Source organism: Camellia sinensis, chromosome 14, assembly GCF_055761805.1.
Source record: "Camellia sinensis isolate YWXY chromosome 14, ASM5576180v1, whole genome shotgun sequence".
Classification (NCBI taxonomy): Eukaryota; Viridiplantae; Streptophyta; class Magnoliopsida; order Ericales; family Theaceae; genus Camellia; species Camellia sinensis.
This window is the reverse complement of record NC_138974.1, coordinates 90,734,859-90,758,637: the sequence shown is the minus strand read 5'-3', so window position 1 is coordinate 90,758,637 and position 23,779 is coordinate 90,734,859. Positions and strand designations below refer to the sequence as shown.

Below are 23,779 nucleotides of genomic sequence, written 5' to 3'. Positions count from 1 at the left end.
CTAACTTTTGAGCCTCCGTTTGCATGGTTTTCAAGTGTTTTTATATGCATATGCATTTCATGAATACAAAAGAAATAGAAGAACGAATAGCATCGAGTTAGGGAATAAATAACAGATAGGTTACGAATCGACTAAATGGATGGAATGTATTTTGAACTGTTGTACTTGCATGTGTCTGTGTAAGTCAAATGTCATGTCCTAACCACGTGTTTCAAGGAGCCAACTGTGAGTAACAATGTTGTAAAACTATGTTCAAGTTATAATTATTTTCTGAATAATATTATTAAGTTCTGTTTCTGAAATGATATTGTTTACTAAGTGAATAATTGTCCTATTTCATGAAATGTATTCGTGGCATCCATAGCATCTGTTATTGCTACTGTTTACTATCACTGTTACAGAGATCTCAGTTAGTTCCAATTTTTGGAACTACTGTTTACTATATCGATGGCCACCAAATGACTGTTTGCTCTTTAAAACCTACTGTAACGCCTTGAAATAATTACAATATTCTCATCTCATAACAACTAATAAATAGCAAAATAATTAAATTGATAAGCTTTCATTAATTAGAGTTTGATGTACAAAAGATGACACGTGCGATATACATTCATAAATAGTACATCCTGAATCTAGAGCATGTGTTATAAGATAGTGAAAAGAAATGAAAGCTAAACAGATAATCATATGCCTTAAAGGCTTACATCTTTCCAAATCAATGCTTGGGTACATCCAAAGTGAGTCTTAAGCTCAATACAGATAAAGCCCTAGGCTTGCACAAAATTAAATACAAATTAACAACACTAAGCCTTCAACTCCACAACATTCCCAAGCTAAGTCCTTGGTGGAGGCATATTACCAATACCTGAAAATGATTTTTCCCACATAAGGTAAGCCAAAGCCCAGTAGAAACAATACAACACAAGGTATAAATCTTAATAAAGCCATAAGGTTTTATGCATATGCAATACCCAGATCAAAACGTTTTACATTTCTTTCCAAAAACAATGTCATGCTCATTTTACATTACAATTCTCAAAATCATGCCCTTTACAATAGAAAACAAGGGGGAAATCTCAAATCAGTACAACCTTTCACAGATATTTCGTCTACGGGAAACCGTCAAATGGCACACATGTAAACGTATCCCATACAAGCGCTACTATTGCCATTTTACAGATATTTCGTCCACGGGAACCGACACCCATGTATAGGCGCGTTTTTTGGGACTTTCACCCTAGACACACATGCCAACTTGATTTGGTGATACACACCTCTTTCCAACATTCACCCTTTTCTCTCAATATCATATACATTTTCAATGTAGTAAATCAGCAACAATGTTCAATGCACATGGATGAAAAATTAGTTTTAGTTCACCTAATTCTCATGCAATTTCTACAAGACTCGTAGCTATCCTCCACCGATAGCCCAAAACAGATATCTCTAAACAGATAAATAAATGTCATTAAAGATACATTTTTTCACAATCTCAAAATGGGAGTGATAATACATATCCAACTCCACCCTCATCATTATCATCATTTCAATTTCACAATTTCCATATCAATTCCATTTTCTCTTTACAATCTCAAATATTCACATTTTTTGGCAAAAATCTCTTTTTATTTGAAAATCAATTTCAATGTAAGAAATACCTCATTTCAACATATATCAATCCCAATTTCATACCCACAAGCTTTTCCACGAGACTATTTGAAAACCCCTCTTTATCATTTTGATTTCAAACCCAGGTTTTACCAAAAAAAACCCAAAATACTATAATCCTTTGAAATAGAAAATAACTAAGGTAAAACTTATACAAGAGTGTGAAGAATCCCTACCTCAAGCGTATAAGACGAGAGAGAGAGTGAAGACACTTCAACACCGCCGAAACCCAACTTTGTTCGAATGAAAATGAAGCTCTAAGTGAGCTCTACCTTCTTCTCAAAGGAAATAAGGTAGAGAAATCAATGGATCTAGGTGTTTTAGAAGAGAAAATGTGAGTTTTAGAGAGAGAGTGTCTAAATCTAACGTTTTTAGAAAGTTTAGAGAGAGAGTGAAAGTAATGTAAAAAGTGGCTTTTACGGACAGTCCGCTTGGGCACAAGAAGTGACGCTCAAGCGTAAGACACAAAAGATGTGACCACTCGAGCGCAAGAAGTTGTCGCTCGAGTGTGAAATACAAACTCCCAGTAGTTTTATAGACAGAAGACCAACGCTCAAGCGCAATAAAGGTCGCTCGAGCCAAGACTGCTCGAGCGAAGAATACCAACTCCCAATAGTTTTGCAGACCTACAAAAGTACTGAAAGATTGCAAAGACTGCTCGAGCGTAAAAAGTAACGCTCAAGCGTAGAAGCAAAATTCTGGGCAAGAAGGTTTTTAAAAAACAAGGTACTAATCAGTTCCAAACGCAACCAACACAACCTAAACACCAAACTCGAAGAAGTATAAGGGAAATAAGACATAAATGGCTATACAAGGCAATGAAACTCAGATCCAAAACATCAAATGGTTCGGGTCCAAATCAAAATCGCTATACCTACTATACTGTTCTGCTATTGGATATACCACGTATGACTGCCATGATTTCATTATGACTCTGAAATATATGAGATACTGCCCTGTTAATTGATTTACTACTGAAACTGACTGTTTGAAATTATTACGAGGACATCATTCATAAATTCCTTTACATAATTGTTATTCACTGAGCTCTAACTCATTATTGTAATATATAAATGTAGGTGATCAAGAACCGAACCGAACTTTAGCAGTGTCGACCTGAGCCTTGTTTTGTCAAGCCAACTACTGTGCCTCACTGCAGGGTTCCAAACCATCATGTGTCAAGGCTTTTGGGTGGTTCTCAATTCATCCTTTTGCATTGTGATCAAATGTTATGAAGTTTTGGTTTAAGATCTTTTGTTTTGTTTAATTTTGTTAATGAGAATTAATTCCCTAAGTTATGTAAATGTTTTGGTACTTACGTATGAGATGTATTATGTAAATATTTGTACATAGTAAATAAAGTTGTTTTGTTCCATGTAAGTCCCACAGCTCATTGAACGTTTTTTCTTTTATTATTGGCTTCCGCCAGCCCCTACTTTTGTTTACTATTAAGCAGGCCTTTGGTAATCCCAGTTTATTAGCCGGTTACAACGCTAAACCTATAGGGGCGAGTTTGCGTTGTGACACTTACCAATGCAGCACCAACCTCATCAGAGTTGTTGTCATTGTCCTCCATTACTCTATAAATGTTAGCAAATGGTGAAAACAATCACAAATGTAGAGACTCGTAGTCTGTAAGAAAATCATTTGCAACATTAACTGATTTGGAACACCGAACACATTTAAAACTACCAAATAAAACATTAACTGATTAGTTAGTTTCAAATGTTTTTCATTGAAGATGAATACGTGGGTTTAGGATGGTGATAAAGAAGAATAGGGTTGGAGTTTAAGTTAATAAGAAATATGTATAGATAGGGATAGAGGTGGATGTATAATATTATAGAGTGTCATTCTAATTATTTTCATTTAGTGGATGGGTATTCCATTAAATGTTGTCCTTTAATGTAATTTTACTTTAAGGTATAATTGTAATAAAAAAATAAAAAATAAAAAGTAAAAATTGAGAAGTCCAAAGAAATTAAGTAGGTGTTAATAACAGTATTCTTTTTATAAAGGCTATACCCACAATTGTAAAAATATTGAGAGGGCTTTTGTCAAATATCCAAAAGTTTAAAAAGTGGGTAAATTATACTAACACCCCCTGAGATTTCTATTTTATACAGATCCCCCCTCACATTTTAAAAATTACACTTACCCTCCTATCAGATTAAAATGATATATTTGTCCCTTAGTCTTTATATATTTAAAATAATAAAATAATGCAAATGTTTTGTTCATGTCATTTCAAGGGAAACAGCAATCATATTTTTTTATTTACTCACACACAAAAATTGAATATTTTTATTTTTGTGTTTTTTTATTTTTACTGAATTTTTTTAATATTTGAAGTAAATTTTTTTATTTTTTAGATATATCTAATCTAGATATACTTAGGAAGTATAATAGTTTGTATTTTTTTTTACATTCACCAAATACAAATACAAAAAAAATATAAATATATATACAAAAATTCAATACATTATCTTACTTTGTTGTATTCAATGAATTTTTCAAAAAAAAATTTGTACAAATGTTATACTTTTTAAATATATCTGGATTAAATTAATCTAATCTAGATATAATGGTGGAAATAAAAATGAAAAATTATGTGAGTGTTTGGGAAGTGGGTTTTTATGTAGGTTTTTTTAGTTATAGGATATTATTGGATAAAAAAATTTTAGTGTTTGGGAAGATAATTGGGTTTTTTTGTAGTTGGATGTGATGTTTGTGAGAGAAAAAGTGAAATGATTATGGGGTTGAATGTGATATTTTGTTTGGATTTATTTTTTTTGGTTTTGCAAAACCTTTAAAAAAAATCTGGGAACCAAGTTCCCAAACACCACCCTAGATAAAAATTTATACAAAACATACCATAAAAATATTGTGATAGTAATATTGTTATAAATATAAATCATATTTATGGGTTTTTTTTTTGTTTTAAAGTGAACATCACCATTAAACTATATCATTGTATTTGAAAATTCTACATAAAATTTATGTTTGCACATCATCACTCAATAAGAATATGTTCATATAAAATTTAATGATGGAAAATTATAAAATATAGTCACGATGATAGGAAGAAAAAATGGTTGGAAAAATGACAAGATGATCATTTAAAAAAATTTAGGATATAACATCAGCAATCCAAGGAAAATTTCTAATGAGATTACAAATTTCAGGGAGGGAAATATAATTTTTCAAATATGAGGGAGGAATCTGTATTAAATAAAAATATCAGGGGGTGTCAATGTAATTTACCCTAAAAAAGTAAACTAGAAAAACACTCCTGAATTGCTTAAAAAAAACCAAGTTTTATACTAAAAAATTAAAATGTAAATTACAAATACACTCCTTAAGGTTTGATTAAAATTCGAATCGCACCTTATGATTTTAAAAATTACATTCTACCCCCTGATGTTTCTAATTTCATAACAAATCGCCCTTTTTATTAATAAATAATCAAGTCAATTAACGGTTTTTAATTATGTTAAAAATATGTTTTAATTAATAATTTAGATAATTCTATTATTGCATAGTAGAACAATTATGAATTTCATTTTTTTAATTAATTTGGTTAAATAAAAAAATTTAATAAGAGAGTATTTGTAATTTTTCAAACCACATGAGGCAATCTGTATTTTAAGCAAACCTCAGAGTATATTTGTAATTTACCCTTAATTAAACTGATTAAGTTATAATCTAAATAATGAAATTAAAAAACATTGCCAAACACACTCATATCTGTATTCTAAAACCATTCCACCTTCAGTAGCTTATGCCAGAACAATACCTTATATCCTACCTTAATCAAGGGGAAGATCATCATCTATGAAGCATGGATACTTCGAAATATATATTGTATCTGTATTGGATATTTACCAATATATATCAATTCGTATGGTACTTCTACATACAAATGGGGTATACGAAACACGTAACTAAATTTTTTCTTCTTAATTTTTGACGTACCTAGACGTACCTAATATATACTCAAGTCGTACCGTACATCAATTAAAATAATATTTCCTTCTACTATAGAGATAAAATTATTTTCACTAGACTTCTTTTTTATTTTTTGTTTTATGCTTAACATGATTTTAAAATTAAACTATGATTTGTAAGTTAGTTAATATATTAATATTTAATTTTAATTTGTACCTTTATTTTTAACATTAAATGTTAATTGTAAGTTAAACATTGGCAAATAAAACTATTTAATTAATTTTTACATTACTCTAGATTAAAAATAAATATTCTTTTAACGCATATCAACCTATATTCGTGCCCTATTTTTTAAAAATATTTACCATATTAATGTATTCATATCGTACTAGTTCGTATATCGTATCCGTATCCATATCCATACATCATATATCATCGGGTTTGGACTTGAGTCATTCAAGGATAATCGAAGAGCAAAAGCCGTTCTCATAAAACAAGGCGGCGGTGTTGGGATGATACTCATCAATCCACCTGTCAACCATGTCAACTTTCAGTATGTAATCCCCGCCACTGCAAATGGTCGAGAAGAGACACAACAACTTCAAGCTTATATGACCACAGAAAAGTAAGTATTGAATAGAACAATTGGTCTGACAATCACAACTATACAAAGCATCTGTTTAGAAAGATGGGTTGAGTTGAGTTTAGAATACTTTAGTTACAAAAAATAAAATAAATTTTTTAACTCAATAAAACATCACATTTAACCTATAATCATTACCTTCTTTCTCTCACAAAAGGTCAAAAAAGTCGAAAAATCAAAAATCTTTTCCCAAACGAGATTTTTTATTCCCGGACTAAAATAACCAAAAAGTCAACTGACTTTCCAAACGAATCCAAAAGAACAACATTATTCTAATTTATTTTCAAAATACTCTGTTATTACAGGAACCCAATTGCTATAATAAAGCCGACATCTACAGTTTTGTTCGCCAAACCTGCACCACTGCTGGCTGTGTTCTCAATGGGACCGAATATGATTAATCCCGACATTATGAAAGTATGTTTTACTAAAACTTAAAAATGGGTTCAACAAAAATTTTAAGCTTCAGCCTCAATACCCACAAAAACAGAAAGAGCAATTTCACTATTTTTCATTTTGGCGGTGAATTCATTAAATTGAAGATTGAACTGCGTAAAGTTCTATTTGACAATTACAAATTTCTATTGCAGCCTGATATTACAGCACCTGGATTGAATATTTCGGCCGCATGGTCCCCTGTATCAACTAGATCCACCGGTGAGCAATCTGTTGACTTCAACATAATCTCTGGTACTTCCAAGTCTTGTCCGCACGTTTCTGCAGTGCCTGCCATCATAAAATCTGTTCACCCTTCATCGAGCCCAGCAGCAATCAAATCTGCAATAATGACAACAGGTAAATTGTTCTTTGAGCAATATTTTAGATTTAATCAAGGGTAAATTACATTTTAACTCTCATTGTTTAAGTCAAATTTCATTTTGGTCTTTATTGTTTCAAATTGAACAATTTGGTGTCTACACTTTTTAAGTCTAGTATTAATTGATCCTTCCGTTCACATTGGTGGTTGAAATTAACGATTTTAGGACACTTGTCAGTCTCTTAAGATATACACGTAGAAAAAATTAACGGAAATTTAGACAGAATGACTAAATTGAAACTAGAGTTAAAAGTGTAGGGACCAAATTGTTGAAATTGAAACAATAGGGACCAAAGTGAAATATGAGTCAAACAATAGGGGTGAAAAATGAAACTTGGCTCAAACTAGAGGGACCAATGGTGTGATTTACAACCTTTTTTTTCTAATTGTTTCTAACAAGAATTTCTACTAACAGCTACAATTTTTGACAACACAGAAAAGCTCATTGAAAGAGACCTACAGGCCAACCACGCCTTTTGACTATGGATCTGGACACATAAATCCAGTTGCAGCAGTAGATCCCAGACTGATTTATGATTTTGATTCCAATGACATCATTGATTTCCTCTGCAGTAGCAGTTCAACCCCTTCACCAATAGTAAACCTCACAGGCGAGGTAGTTTCTTGCAAGTATCCACCAACACCCTCCTACGATTTTAACTACCCTTCAATTGGCGTCTCCAACATGAGTGGAAGTATAGCAGTGCACCGTACAGTTACATATTATGGTAAAGTTTTGACAGTCTATCATTCACAAGTAGACTACCCAAGTGGTGTAAAAGTCACAGTAACACTGAACAAGCTCAAGTTCTCAAAGACTGGGGGAGAAGATGTGTTTTAGGATAGATATGAGACCTTACAAGAGCAGTAATGGAAGCTTTGTGTTCGGGGCTTTGACATGGAGTAATTGTATCCATCGGGTTAAGAGTCCAATTGGCATTAACGTGCTTTCTGTTGAGCCTCTGAAGTGAGAGACATAATTGGTCAATAATACAATGGAAGTTCAGTGTCATCATGTAGTTTACCCTATAAGTGAATTTGTCATCATGCATACTTTCCAAACCTTCCGAGTAGTTGTTCTAGACTTTCATATGATGAACCACCTTTTGGACGCTCAATGAAGTTCTTTTAGAGCAAAGTATAGACTACAAAATGTAACCAACAATGGCCCTGTTTGGTAGAACGGTGGGAAAGTGCTTATAGCTTATGCCTAAACAGCTTATAGCTTATAACTTTCAGCTTAAGCTGATTTTCAACTTATTCTGAAAGCATCTCCTGCCCCACTTAAAGAATAAGCTATTTTCTGACTTCCACAAAGCTATAAGCTATAAGCTATAAGCTAAACCAAACACATCAAAATAGCTTAAATTAAGCTGAAAGCTGAAATAAGCTGAAATTAAGCTGTACCAAACAGGGCCAATATTGTGTAGCGAGGAAATGGATTTTCCCACCAAATTGCTGAAAAAATCATTTTGCGTGTGAATTGCATGTTTGTGGTTAAAAAGTGGCAGCCTCACATTATCAACGGCATGCATGTGAAGACTACCATGTTAAAATATTTACAAATTTTAGGGACCAGGATGACATACTTTAGGGTCTGTTTGGATGATGTCGATTTCAAATCAAGATATTTGACCTTAATCATTCAAGGACAATAACTCAAATTTAAATATGATAGATTACCTATGAATTTCAAGATTGAGTTAAATAGCTTTATCATGATGAATTTGAAATAATTATAAAATAGTTATTTGAAATCATGCTAAGGATTCTCTTTCTAGCTACAAGGATCCTACTAAAATATATATCGTTTGTCTTCTTCCATTGTTTTTCTATCCATTTAACCTCAAATCCCTTGATTTGAAATCTGCATCTATCCAAAAGGACCCTGTTATAGTATTACAGAACACTTTCTTGGTAATATTGCAGAGGCTAGAGCCTCATCTTAGTTGCCTTCAATTAAACCCAGGGTTAAATGCAGGTCATAGTGGCTCCTTCATTAAAATTAACAAAGGGAACAAGTGTTGTGTCACAACCATCTAAAGCTCTACATAATAGGTTTTCGTCAAATTCAAATATAAACTGCATCACGAATTGTGACATACCATAAAGCATACAGTTTGTTCTTAATTTGCTTCTGCACATGCCCAAGGGTCCTCCAATTCCATGCGTTGACAGCAGCGCCAGTCCTTACAATTTTGTCTTTAATCCTCGACTCCCAGAAGTTCCAGCCACGATGCCTCAGCAACAAGCCCTTGACATTGTCCATACCTAAGCCATATGGTTTCAAACCTGTAGAGCCTTTGCAACACCTGATACCAATGGAGATGATCAGAAGACATACCAGCCAGAAGCTGTGCCCCCAGACACAGAAAATTTGTGTGTCCATTCATCATTAGTAACACCTGGTCCAGTTGCAGTTAAAAAAAGGCACTCTTGAAAGGTTCCATCTGCTAGCTACTCCATTCTTCCCTCCCTTGTCGTTCACAGTTATCCAAAATTTCATTCAAAATCTCCAGCACAAGGCCAAGGCAAATTACAGTGAGCTGCCAAACATCGAAGCAATTTTAAGGAATTCTTACATTTGGAGACCACTGGATTGTTGGAAAGTTTGATATGCATTGTTGGGCTCCTTTACTAATATCTTAAACTTTTGGGACTAGGGGTGATCCAACATGGAGGGGCTTCGGGTTCAAATCTCTCCTTTTACATTTGTTTTTCTGTTTGCATTTTGTTTCTCTACATGTTTGAATGTTTGCATCACCATGTACAAAATGGGATGCCATGTGATGGAGGGTGTTGGAAAGCTTGATATGCATTGTTGTATCCATTTCCTAACTACTTAAGCTTTTGGGACTATGGGCGATCAAACATGGATTAGCGAAGAAACCTGTAAACACCAAGTTCCTCTCTCACGAATCACCATCGTCCTCCACCACCGCATCAATATGCCCTCTACACCAAAAGCTTAACATTCTTTCACAATAAGCCAGACCACCAAACAATCGCAGTCTTTCCACCCACAAGCCACTATCAATTCCCAATCAAATCATCAGCCCCTCTGTTGAATACTTTGCGAAGTTGGTTTCACAAAGGAAAGCAGCTTCAGATCTTGAGACTTCAGCAAAAGATGAAGATTCCAAACTGTCTGAAAGGTTCCCAAGCCCCTGACAATTTCACACAATGATCATGGCTCTCAGAAGGATGCTGGGCAGCCAATGCCACTGAATTGAGATCATCCCCTCTACAACATTGCTCCATGTGAAATGGCTGCTTCTCCAATGGACCTTCATCAATTCCCATCCGTTCCTTCCCATATTCAGTAACCAACTTCCTCTGAGCACCCATCACCTCATCAATCCGCATACCTTTCCCCTAAAAATCATTAACTATCTTCTTCCATCTCCCAACCCTAGCTTTTACTTAAGCCCCACCATTCCACATACGCTGACCTCTCGAGAAGAGAACGCCTTAGGACACCCTGCCATTGGACTCACTTCTCTAACGGATACCTCCATCTACATTAGCCCCAATCTTAGAAGAGCTCCCGCTAGGTTGACTATTCAAAACTAAGGTCCCAAAAGCAGTTTCCCCAATGTTAGCCACAATATAAGATTTAGCAGAATGAGGACTGGTAACCTCCCGTAATTTGTGGTGCCACGCCTCCTTCCTCCTCCCCTATTCCGGAGAAGTTCTGTGTCCAAATTAGTCGTCTTCATTTGTTGGAGCTACCTGTCACCCCTCAGCTGGTGGGAAAGGCTGGTCTTCAGGCATACCAATCTGTCCAAAATGCAGAGTGTTCACATTATCAGCAGCCATCTAAGGACCATGATCAGCAGCACTCTTATCACCAGAGATATCACCCTTCAAGTCAACCATTTTACGTGGAAAGCTTGAGGCTTCTAATTAATGAAGCGCATCCATGGCCCATACTGCATGTGCCTCCCCCTTGTAGCCTCATCATCATCCACACTAATCTCACATTCCTTCTCAATATGCGCCACAATACCAAATGTTCATATTTAAGTCTAGATCACACAGCTTGGCCCACCCCTCCTCTCCCCCCACCCCTACTCCCACTCCCCGGCACTGCCAACAAAATTCTCACTCTGCTGCTATGAGGTTGGATGGTGTTCATGTTAATGCAAATCCTTAGCCTTTAGCCCCATGGTGCTTCATCTCCCCAAACTCAACATATTTGGAGACCTCAATTTTATTGCTAATAAGATATCCCACTTCCATGTTCATACCTAGGAGTGGTAAGTCAAAAACTCAAACTCAAAATGTGGCTCTCTTAAGGGCCATTAAACAGTTGAATTCACCCATCAAAATCCATTAGAACCACAATCTAAGAAGCACGGACACGGATACGGATGTAGATACAGATACAAATGCGGACATGGGACTTACACAATTTCAAAAAAATGGGGGCACAGACAAGCCGGGGACACGACAATAAAATATGTTTTCATATATTTTTATTTGTTATCTGGATTAATATTGCATCCACAAAAAATCAATATTAACAAAAACTAACTCTAATTCTATTTTTTTTATTAAAAAAAGTACTTTTAAATTAACACTTACAATTTATATCTTTTTTTATAGATGATCTATTAAGTATTTAAATCTAAGAAAAAAATAATCAACATTCAACATTCATCAAAAATACTAAATAAAATTGGGAAAAAGACAACTTGCCATGTCTCTAATGTGTCCCCAGCTATGAAGCATGGGTACTTTGACAAACATGTCGTACCCGAATCGGGTACTTACCGGCATATGGTACTTCCTATAGTACATCTGCATACATACCGGGTACACAAAACACGTATTCAAATTTTTTCTTCTTAATTTTTAACGTATCAAGACGTACCTAATATATACCCGAGCCGTACCATACCTCAATGGAAACAATATTTTCTTAAGCTATATAAATAAAATTCCGTTCACTAGATTTTTTTTTTATTTTTAATTTTATATTTAGTATGATTTTAAAATTAAGTTATAATTTGTGAGTTATTTAAAATAATAACATTTAATTTTGGTTTATATCTTTATTTTTGGCATTAAATGTTAATTGTAGGTTGGATCTTAACAAATTAATTCATTTAATCAATTTTTGTATTATTCCAAATTAAAAATATATAGTTTTTTACAAACGTACCAAAGTCGTACCCGTATCCTACTTTTTTTTAATTTTACCGTATCGACGTACCTATATCGTACCAATACCAATACTCGTACCCGTATCCATGCTTCATGGGCCCCCAATCTGTCTCCTGAAAATAAATTAATTAAATAAAGAGACACACCATGTGGTGTGTCCCATATGTGTCCCTAAAGTGTCCGCGTATCCCCAAAGTGTCCTTGTGTCTGATACGGATACAGCACTTGTTTTGAAGTGTCGGTGCCTCATAGACCACAACTTTGCTTTCAAAACTCCACAACTGCTAGGAAAAATGTTAGCAATTTCACTCCAAAGATAAGAGTATGTATTTTCATACCTTACATTGTGCCATTGAGCAATGCTAGTTCTTACTCCATGGAGACTCAAGTGAAGCAACACAGACTCAGCATACTATGAAGGTTTGCTTAAAGGATTCTGCATCTCAAGATATGATAGACTCATGCATGGGTTAGGTATTATATCTAGAGCTGCAAACGAGCCGAGCTTTAAGGTGTTTGAGCTCAAATCGAGCTAAAACAATCAGGCTCAAGCTTGAGATGGGCTCGTCTAGTACTTGAAAAACTGGAGCTCGCCTTGAGTCAACTCGCTTACATGAATGGGCCGAGCTTGTGCTTGAGCTTGACAAGAAAAAATAAGGAAGAAATACGTGTAAATCCTAATAAGTAGACTTATTGTCCAATAAGTCCTATGATAATTAATAACATTTTTCATCAACATTATTAAAAAATCATCACTAATTGTTAATTTTCAACAACAATTTAAAAATTGTCACAAAAATTGTCACAAAAAATGTCACTAATTATAAATTTTAGCAATAGTTTAAAAAAAAATCGTCACAAAAAGTCACTAATTTTTTACTTTTAGTGACAGTTTGAAAAATTCATCACAGGAAAACGTTACTAATTATAAGTTTTAACGACAATTTGTAAAAACCGTGACAAAAAAAGTCACTAATTGTCAATTTTTAGCGACATGCAAAACATCATCACAAAAAATTATTTTTAACAACGATATTACTATGACTTATTTTCAAAAGGACTTGATGGGAATTAAGTCCAATTATTAGGACCTCTTGATAGTTTACCCAAAACATAAACTTACTAAAATTCATATTAAGGGGAAAAAATAGAACATCATGAGCAAAACATAAAACAATGTTTGTATTATTAATAGGTTTGATTAATCAAATATATATTTGCACAAGCACCATACATAAACAAAGAAATTGATAAATTAATAAAAATGTAGTTGATCAATTATTAAAATAAATATTCATTCATTTATTCTTGTGTTTACGAACCTATTCGAGCTCGGCTCGATTACTAAACTAAAAATTTGGTTCGAGCTCGTTCATGTAGCAAACTAGCCAAGCTTTAAAAGAGTTGAGCTTGAGTTGTTTATGAATAGCTCAATTCATTTGCAGCCTTCGTTATATATCTATATTTTTGTTTGGGGTACATTTATTGACCATAATTGATATAATTTAATGATAGGCTAAGTTATCCGTGGCATTTTGAATTAAAACCCTTGGGTTTGTTCTGTACTTGGCCTTTTCAGGCTTTAATTTTTTTTTCAAGGACAGATGCATGCACATTCGAATGCACGATGATACAATTCAAACGAGAACATCTTTTCTTTCGTATCTTTTGGGAGGTAAAAAACCAAAACCTTTTTGAATGAATAAACAGTTAGTTCAAACGCTTGGCCTTCTTTAATTAAGTTTTGTTTACAGAACACGACTCCAGTGATGCCACCGTTCAAACAGTGCTCTTTTTCATTCAAACACATGTTTCCCGAGTAATTTTATCTAGTTTGTGGAATGTTCTATTCCTTATGGGTTTAAATTTCCCTTTTGATTATATATAGAGGTCTTATGACTTCTATGTATGGTGAGTGATTTAGGGAGATACTTTCATAAGACTTGGAGAGTTTGACAGGTCTATAGAGTTGTGATTGTAAGGTTGGGCGAGAATCTTGGAGAGCACTACACAATCATTGCTAGGAAGCGCAAAGTGGACTTCTGTGGATCTGAAGGTTAGAAGCTTGCTTGTGATTGTGGGTTTGTAACGTGCTAGAGAGAGCAAATTGGCAGAGTTCAAGGAGACACTGCTACTGGACTTCTTGATCCCTGAGGCAGCAATAGGTTGATCCCTGAAATGGTGATATCCTAGCTATAACTACTGGCCTTGAAATTTTAAAAAATTTAAAGTAGTTATTGACGGCTGTGGTTTACTTGTATCCAACAGTACTTTACATTTACAATTTTCTAGTGCTTATGGCTTTTGGTCTGTTTCTTTTTTTCTTTCCTTTTTTTTTTCTTTCTTTTTTTTCATTTTTTTGTGTCAAAAATGAATTACGGTTGAGTAATTCAAGATTTTCTTGTGAAAGCCTAGCAGCTTCCTCAAACTCCTGATGCAAAACCTTAGTAAACCCATCTGATTCTTTCAATAGATTTTCTCCTATTTTCAAGGCCCTCTTCCTCACTCATGTCTTCACTTAGAAAATATGAGGAAGAAGAACTCCGAAAATATGAGGAAGAAGGAATATATTTCTGTTATATTCAAAACTTCTTTTTTTACAAGACCAAATGACACTCCTTATATAGGAGATATTACAAACATCATTATAACCCATTATATGCCACTTACATATTATATATTACCACTATCTACCACTATCATATTATATACATGTCACTATCTACCACCAACACCACTATCATATTCTATACATGCCACTATCTACCACCAACACCACTATCATATTTTATACATGCCACTATCTACCACCAACACCACTATCATATTATATGCATTAACACAAATTTCCAGCACTCCCCCTCAAGCTGGTTTGAAGATATCTTCCATAGCCAGCTTGCTAGTCAGCTTATCAAATTGCTTCTTGTGTAGTCCCTTCGTTAGCACATCAGCTAATTGTTCACCTGTTGGAAGGTAGGTCATACAGATTATGCCAGCATTGATTTTCTCCTTGATGAAATGTTTATCCACTTCTATATGTTTTGTGCGATCATGTAGAACTGGATTATGAGCTATAGATATAGCTGCTTTGTTGTCACAATAGACCTTCATAGGTGTCGGGTGAGAAAGCTTTAATTCTTCAAGAATTCTTTTAATCCACATTACTTCACAGATTCCATGGGCAACAGCTCTGAACTCTGCTTCTGCACTACTTCTAGCTACCACATTCTGTTTTTTACTCCGCCATGTAACTAGGTTCCCACCTACAAAGGAGCAGTATCCGGATGTTGATCTCCTGTCTGTAACACTTCCTGCCCAGTCTGCATCTGTGTATACTTCAACTTGAAGATGTCCATGTTTCTTGAACAGTAAGCCTCTCCCTGGAGTTCCTTTCAAATATCTTAAGATCTTATAAACGGCCTCAAAGTGCTCTGCCCCTGGTGAGTGCATGAACTGACTTACCATGCTGACTGCAAAGGCAATATCAGGCCGCGTATGAGACAAGTAAATCAATTTCCCGACAAGTCGCTGATATTATTCCCTCTCTTTGACTTCTTCAGCCTTAGCAGCTTGTAACTTCAAGTTAGGCTCGATCAGAGTCTCCACCATCTTACAACTAAGCATACCTGTTTCTCCAAGGAGATCAAGAACATATTTTCTCTGATTAACGAATATACCTTCCTTGGATCTTGCAAATTCCATTCCGAGGAAATACTTGAGAGCTCCCAGATCCTTAATGTGAAATTCTTTTGCGAGTTTCTCTTTGAGGGCTGCTAACTCTGCTTCATCATTACCAGTTAAAATGATGTCATCAACATAAACAATCAAAATTGCAATTTTACTGTTTTTTGAATGTTTATAAAATATTGTGTGATCTGCTTGACTCTGCGAGAAGCCACAACTGATAACTGCCTTCCCAAAGCGTTCAAACCACGCTCTTGGTGATTGTTTGAGTCCGTATAATGACTTGTTCAATCTGCATACTCTGTCGCTTCCAAGTCTCTGCTCAAATCCCGGCGGTAGGCTCATGAACACCTCCTCTTCAAGATCACCATTGAGAAATGCATTCTTAATGTCAAGTTGATGTAGAGGCCAATCTGAATTTACTGCAAGAGATAACAGTACTCTGATGGAATTTATTTTAGCAACAGGAGCAAACGTCTCCTGATAATCGATCCCATAAGTTTGAGTGAAGCCTTTAGCCACCAGTCTCGCCTTGTATCTCTCAACGCTTCCATCTGCGTTACATTTTATCGTAAACACCCATTTACACCCAACTGTTTTCTTGTCTTTGGGTAGATCAACTATCTCCCAAGTACCACTTCTCCTTAAAGCATTCATCTCCTCCATGACTGCTAATTTCCAATTCGGATCATCCAATGCTTCCTGTATATTTCTTGGAACAAACAAGTGTGAAATCCTAGATGTGAAAGCTCTATGGTTTTTAGACAGTCTTTGATAGGAGAGGTAATTTGCAATAGGATGTTTAATGCAATTTCGGACACCTTTCCTAATTGCTATAAGAACATCAAGGTCGGAAATAGAAGGAATAGGATTACCTAAAATTTCGATGCCAGAACTCGAGTGGACATTCGGGTCATTAGGATGGACATTCAGGTCATTATTCCTCAGATGAAATCGCTTCCTAGTATAAACCTGAAGCTCAGGATTTAGATCATTTTGTAGTACTTCTCCCCCTAAACAAGAATCTTCTTGACTAGGCACCATAGAACTTGGTTCTCCTAAGTGATCATTATCAGACAGATGTGGTTTTTGTGTAGGATAAATGACATTGGGGAGCGGGATAGAAATATCCCAAAAACGGTCTTCTACTCCACTTGTCTCCCCCTGAAGAGAAGTGTTGGGGAAATAGGATTTTGTTTCCACAAATGACACATCCATACTCACATGAAATTTCTTGGTTTGAGGATCGAAACACTTATACCCCTTTTTGTTTGAGGAATAACCCAAAAAAACACATTTTATAGCACAGGGGTCAAGTTTTGAACGAAATTGACTAGGAACATGAACATAGGCAGTACATCCAAAAACTTTGGCGGGTAAATCAGAAAACAACCTCGTGTCAGGAAAAAAAGCTTTGAGACAATCGAAAGGTGTTTTGTATGTTAACACCTTTGTAGGCATCCTGTTTATCAAATAAGAGGCTGTTAAAATTGCTTCACCCCATAAATATTTAGGAACATGCATGTAAAACATTATAGCACGTGCAACTTCAAGTAGATGTTTATTTTTTCGTTCTGCAATGCCATTTTGTTAAGGGGTATCCCGACATGTAGATTGATGAAAAATCCCATTTTTTTTCAAAAACTCACCCAACTGCTCATTGAAATATTCTGTTCCATTATCAGAATGTAAAATACCAATTTTGGTTTGAAATTGGTTTTCAATCATATTGTAAAAATTTGTGAATAAATTTTTCACGTCAGATTTTTTATTCATCAAATAAATCCAACATAAGCGGGTATGGTCATCAATAAATGTAACAAACCATCTTTTACCAGAAAGAGTAGTGATTTTAGAAGGGCCCCAAACATCACTATGAATCAAATAAAAAGGTTTGGAAGTCTGGTAAGGTTTTGGCAAATAAGTAGAGCGATGAAATTTTGCAAAAATGCAACTTTCACAATGAAAAGAAGAACAATCAATCCCTTTAAATAATTCTGGAAATAAATGTTTCAGATAAAGAAAACTAGGATGTCCTAGCCTATAGTGCCATAGCATTATTTTTTCTCGAACAGAGATTGAACTAGTACTATTAAAGCTCTGAGCTTTTTTATTACTAACAGGTACTTCATCAAAGTAGTAAAGACCTTCAAGCATCCTAGCACGCCCAATCATCATCCCCGAGTTCTGGTCCTGAAATTCACAATGGGATTCAAAAAATGTAACACGACAATTAGAATCCTTAGATAGTTTACTGACAGACAAAAGGTTACAGGCTAAGTTGGGGACGTGAAGAACAGCATTGAGATTAATTTTCTCAGTTAGTTTAATAAATCCTTTTCCTGCAATAGGTGAAAAACTACCATCGGCTATTCTGATTTTGTCATGACCAGAACAAGGGAAATAGGTACTAAATAAATGGGAAAAACTAGTCATGTGATCGGAGGCACCGGAATCTATGATCCACGGAGAGAAGTTTAGGCAAGAGAAGGCTTTAGGATTTCTACCTGTTTGTGCCAACAAAACACTAGGAGTACCGGATGAGGAGTTGGATTTTATCAGCTTTAAGAGTTGATCAATCTGCTCTTTGTTGAAGGGACCTGAATCGGCTTCATTAGCGGTAGGAAAGCCACGATTCTTCTCTCCTTGTTTGCTGCTTTTCCAGTTGACAGGTTTGCCATGGATCTTCCAACACGTTTCGCGTATATGGCGAGGCTTGTTGCAAAAATCACACCAGACCCGTGGCTTATCATCAAACCTGCGCTGGTAATTTGCAGCCTTGTTGGAAGTCACATCTGAAACCACTTCAACCCCTGCCGCTGCCATTCCGGTGAAAACGTCCAACTCTCACTTTGTCCAAATCACCACCATCCGCCTAAATGGTGATAATTTTCTCCGCTGGTCACAATCTGTCCGGATGTATATCCGTGGGCAAGGAAAGATCGGTTACATCACTGGTGACAAGAAGGCTCCTGCTGTTAATGATCCGCTGTTCGACAGTTGGGACGCTGAAAACTCCATGGTTATGACATGGTTGGTCAATTCTATGGAGGAGGATATAAGCTCTGATACCAACTTAGAAAATATGAGGAAGAAGAACTCCGAAAATATGAGGAAGAAGGAATATATTTCTGTTATATTCAAAACTTCTTATTTTACAAGACCAAATGACACTCCTTATATAGGAGATATTACAAACATCATTATAACCCATTATATGCCACTTACATATTATATATTACCACTATCATATTATATACATGCCACTATCTACCACCAACACCACTATCATATTTTGTACATGCCACTATCTACCACCAACACCACTATCATATTCTATACATGCCACTATCTACCACCAACACCACTATCATATTATATGCATTAACACAAATTTCCAGCATCTTCCAAAGATTTCTTCAATTGCCATAGAAAATGTTTTAAATGAGATGACCGTGTTAAGGCATATAGATATCTGCATACTAGCAAACAAAAAGAAAAGGGAAATTCAATATCAACATATGCCATCAAACATAATTTTACGATATCCATCAATACTTCACAAGGGTAACTATGTCAATTTGTCAATTTGTAAATTGATTACAAGATGTTGTGCATAAAATCAAGTTTCAAGCTGCTGCATAAAGAATGGCCGGATTGAAACCTTTACACTCCCATTTTAGACATTATCAAGATTCCTAATGTTATAGAATACAACTAGAAGAAAATAAAAAAGTTGATATGCCCAAGTCACAAAACATACTTTAGCACATATCAAACTTCCAAGACTTGCTTTAAAAAGAACTAAAAGAATACCTCAAATCCTCAATTTCGCAAATGTTTGAAGAAGCATTTTCAACCCTCTCTTGGATGTCTTCAACAAGCAGTGGAAGGCCGTTCTCTAAAAAATCTTCAACATGCATCATATTTGGTCCCATTTCTTCAGGATAAATCATTTCAACCTACAAGATCATATGCAGGTTAAAACCCTTTACATATTTTCTATGAGGTTGTTTGGTGCAACTTATCTGAGCTACTTACAGCTTAGGCAAAAATAGCTAAAAATGAGCTGAAAAAAACTAATTATCTGGAAGTTGGGGAAGGGGTGTTTTTGATTTTTACTTTCTAATTATCAGCTTTAAGTTTACAAAAAGCTGCACCAATCAGGCCCATATCTATGTCTTCTCAGTTTTAATCTGATGCTGCTGCACTGTATAAAAGATATTGTTATGTCATTATCCATATTCTTTACAGAATGCACTGCTTGTCCTTTGAGTCCTATATCTTCTATTTAAAATATTTAGTAGTATGATTATACTTGAAAGAAAAATGCCAAACAACTAAGCAAGATATATTTGAGAGACAATGAATTAAACCTGAAATGGTATCTCTTTCCTTTGTTCATATCAGATTCCAAACTTCCTATTCCTCAAAATCCTCTCAACTCCATCAAACTACACATGTAAATCAACAAAGATGCAAAACTTTCATTCTGACTCTCCTTTCCATCATTGGAAAAATTATTCCTGCAAAAGCTCAAACTCTTCCTTGTCCATTTTGAACAGCTTATATGAATCTTTATTACAAGGAAAAACACTATGGATCAAGCATAAAAAAAGGTAGAATACTAATAACTCTACTTGTTGGTTGTAGGTTACTAGCTCTTATTTATCTATCCTTCTCACATATCAGGGAAATGAGCATCATATAGCAGCACCATGAAACTCCAAATGCATATCAATAAGAAACCAAAGTCTTTTGGAGGAAACTATGAAAAAGAAAACAATATCCAGGAAAAAAACATTATTATTTTAATTTTGGTTGCCTTTGGAAGGAAAATATGAAAAAGAACACAATAAATAATTAAATATGATAGTTTGAAATTTTTCAAATTGTGGATGTAATGAAGGCCCCAAACTACAGGCACTATAAATGTTTAGCATCTTGTACCTATTTTTGTATACATAGCCATCTGTTACATGAATAATTTGGTACGTTCAGTTGGATCAAACCCTTTCCGAAACATCTCTTCCACCCATCTTTTAGCCTCGGTTGTCCTACCTTGTTTGAAAAATCCATGCACTAAGATGTCATAAGTCCATCTATTGGGCTCATAACCTTTCCAACATATCCTATTGAGGAACTCACAAGCATGGTCCATTTGGTTCATGCTTAGTTTTCTCAGCAACATATTGTATGTGTAGATATCAAGTGGGAAGCATTGTTCAATCACTTCTTCCAAGTCCTTAACATCTTGCTCCATTCTCCGACTAGAGAATGCACCAATTAGCTGGTGAAGCATCCGAAGAGATGATGTCTCATTTTGCACATCTCTTGAATGAACCCAAGCCTGATAAAGATCTTGACTCTTCAGTGAATGCAATAGAAGTACGTTACCCATAAAGGATGAAATATGTCGGCCATCTTTCATCACGTCATCAAGAAGATTTACCACCATATTATATTTCTTATTTGAGCACAGTAACTTTACAAGCTCCTCATAACACTCGAGACTTGGTATCACTTTGTTCTCCCTCATTTCTCTCAGGATCTCCAATGCAATGTCTGGTTTGTTGGCTTTGCAAAGACCAACAATCATGGTGTTGTACAATTTTTTCCCAATCTTTCTTCTCTTGGACAAGTCACGAAAGAAATTTAAAGCATCAGAAATCTTTCCGCTCTTTATATAACTCTGCAACATCAGAATGTCAGAACTCAAATTGGGCTCTATACCACTTCTCACCATGATCTCGAATACTTCTCTAGCCAACTCCGGTTTTCCGGCATGTCCAGCTCCATCAATGAAGAAATTGTAAACTTGACAGGTGGGCTCATGATGAGACAATTGCATCTCCAGCAATTTGAGAAATTGCTTTTCTGAATTTTCCAGATCACATAAACAACGAATCACTGTTCTGAACAATTTCCGAATAGGATTGTGACCCTTTTCTTGCATTTCTATGAGTAGCCTAGCAGCAATATCACCCCTATTGGACCTGTTGAAACCATGTATCATGTTTATGTAAGTATTTTTACTAGCAACTTTATTTAATCTGTTGAGCTCCCCATGTATCAAATAACCGTCTTCCACTCTCCTAGCTCTACACAGAGCTGATATAAACTTATCATATGTTGAATCACTTGGCATGAAATTTCGCTCTAGAGCAACAACAACTAGCTCCTTCATCTTATCAAACTTTCCCTCCCTGCACAAGGCATCAGCAAGGATCGAAAAGGTTTTTCTACCAGGAAAATAACCTTGGTTAACTGAATTCTTCAGAACACAATAAGCTTCATCAATGCTCCCATCTCCACACAGAGTATTGATTAGATAGTTGTAAGCCATGCTACTTGGGGAGAGCCCGAACTCAGACCTCGATTTGTACAACTCGAGAGCAACATCCACCATACCCGCCTTGCAAAAGAAGCATAGTGCAGTGTTCATGGTGACCTCATCAGGTGAAATTCGGTGCTCCTTCATCTCTATCAGCAAATCACAGACTTCCTCAAGCCGGTTTTCTTTTAAAAGCCTGCAAATCAAGATGTTATAACGAAACAATTCAGGTACATAGCCTTCAAGTGATTTTTTACTCTGCAAGAATTCCAAAGCCCCGTCTATCTTCCCTGCTTGAACAAGGTCCCTAATCCACACCCCATAAGCATGCTCCACATCCACCATACCCGACTGGCGAAACTCCTCGAGCAACTTACCCGCCTTCTCAAACTGATTGCCCTTGCAAAGGGCATCCACAAAAACACTCACACAATGTCCACTCAATCCGTTACCAGCACTCATCAATCCACGAAGATACGATTCAGCTTCACCCAATTGATTTTTCTTGCAAAAATTCTTAACGAGTATAGAATGTGTAACCTCGCTCTTGAATCCCCGGATTTCAATCTGGTTAGCCACCACATCAACAGCATCAAAACAATTCTCCTCCACCAAAGCATTCAAAAGCACATGGTAAGCAAAGCCATCCAAGTCAAGACCCTGAAAGCGCATTCTACCAAACAGTTGGAGTGCAACCTCAGGTTTCCCAGCAACAGCATAACCCATTACAAGAGTGTCATAAAATCGAACCTTGTGAACATATCTCTGCTTCATATAGTTCTCCAAGAAGTCCAGCATCAAAGACATGAGCTTGGCTCTGGATAGAATCTTGAAAATGGCATGGAAAGTGGCGCGAGTGTGGTAAAACCCAGGTTGTCGACCAGCCCAATCGAAGAACTTGAGGCAACAGAGAACATCTTTGCCGTAATTCAAGACCTCAAGAACAAATGCTTCGGATAAGCGGAGACCCAGTTGGGAAAGAGCCAAATCGGCGGAGTTCCGGGAGGGGAAGGCGGCGTCTGAAGCAGCAGCGCAGCCACCGCCAATGTCAAGTCCTCCTCCGCCGCCTAAGATATCGAAGATCCGGTCGAGCAGAGCGTTGTTTCGAGAGGCGAACCAGTCTTTGAAGGAAATAACAACGTCCTTGGCACGCAATTCGTGGTCGCCGCAGCCGCCGTGAACGGTGGTTGTTGCTGCCGTGGCTGCAGAATGGATGAATGGGTTGCTGTTGTTGTTGTTGGATTCGGAGGTGATGATGGTGAAGGTAGTGGGAAGAGTCCTCCTGATTTTGGTTATGCATCTGACTGTTAACATCTTTGAAACTCAAATCAATGGGAAAACAATAATAACAATAATAATAATTTGCAATCCAAGGGAGAGAAGTAGGAAGAGAGTGTAGGAATAGAGGGATTGGTCAACAACAGCTCCTTCGAGTCTGAAGATTGAAAAACTCTCCCATGAATCAGTTTTAGTTAATTGCAGCAGCAGGGACATGTATTTCCTTTCCTCCCCAGCT

The 23,779-nt window shown here is 35.9% G+C and overlaps 1 protein-coding gene and 1 pseudogene across 9 annotated transcripts; one reads left to right on the top strand and one right to left on the bottom strand.

The window, feature by feature from the left end:
• Positions 1–8,047, top strand: part of LOC145789008 (subtilisin-like serine-protease S) — a 24,674-nt pseudogene extending 16,627 nt beyond the window's left edge.
• On the bottom strand, positions 6,510–23,779 carry LOC114321502 (Pentatricopeptide repeat (PPR) superfamily protein). 9 transcript variants are annotated; one of them, XR_014350826.1, is made up of 5 exons: positions 20,880–23,779; positions 20,306–20,455; positions 19,746–19,891; positions 9,182–9,622; positions 6,510–7,036 (listed from the first exon to the last, which is right to left on the bottom strand). XR_014350826.1 is itself a non-coding variant. In XM_082906068.1 (2 exons), exon 1 carries the CDS (start codon positions 23,575–23,577, stop codon positions 20,905–20,907), a length of 2,673 nt encoding a protein of 890 aa, XP_082762194.1. In that variant the 5' UTR covers positions 23,578–23,779; the 3' UTR covers positions 19,452–19,891; positions 20,880–20,904. The 9 variants fall into 9 exon arrangements, 1 of the variants encoding a protein (XP_082762194.1); XR_014350827.1 differs by having other exon boundaries at positions 20,306–20,383; XR_014350823.1 differs by lacking the exon at positions 20,306–20,455 and having other exon boundaries at positions 9,182–9,388; positions 9,482–9,622.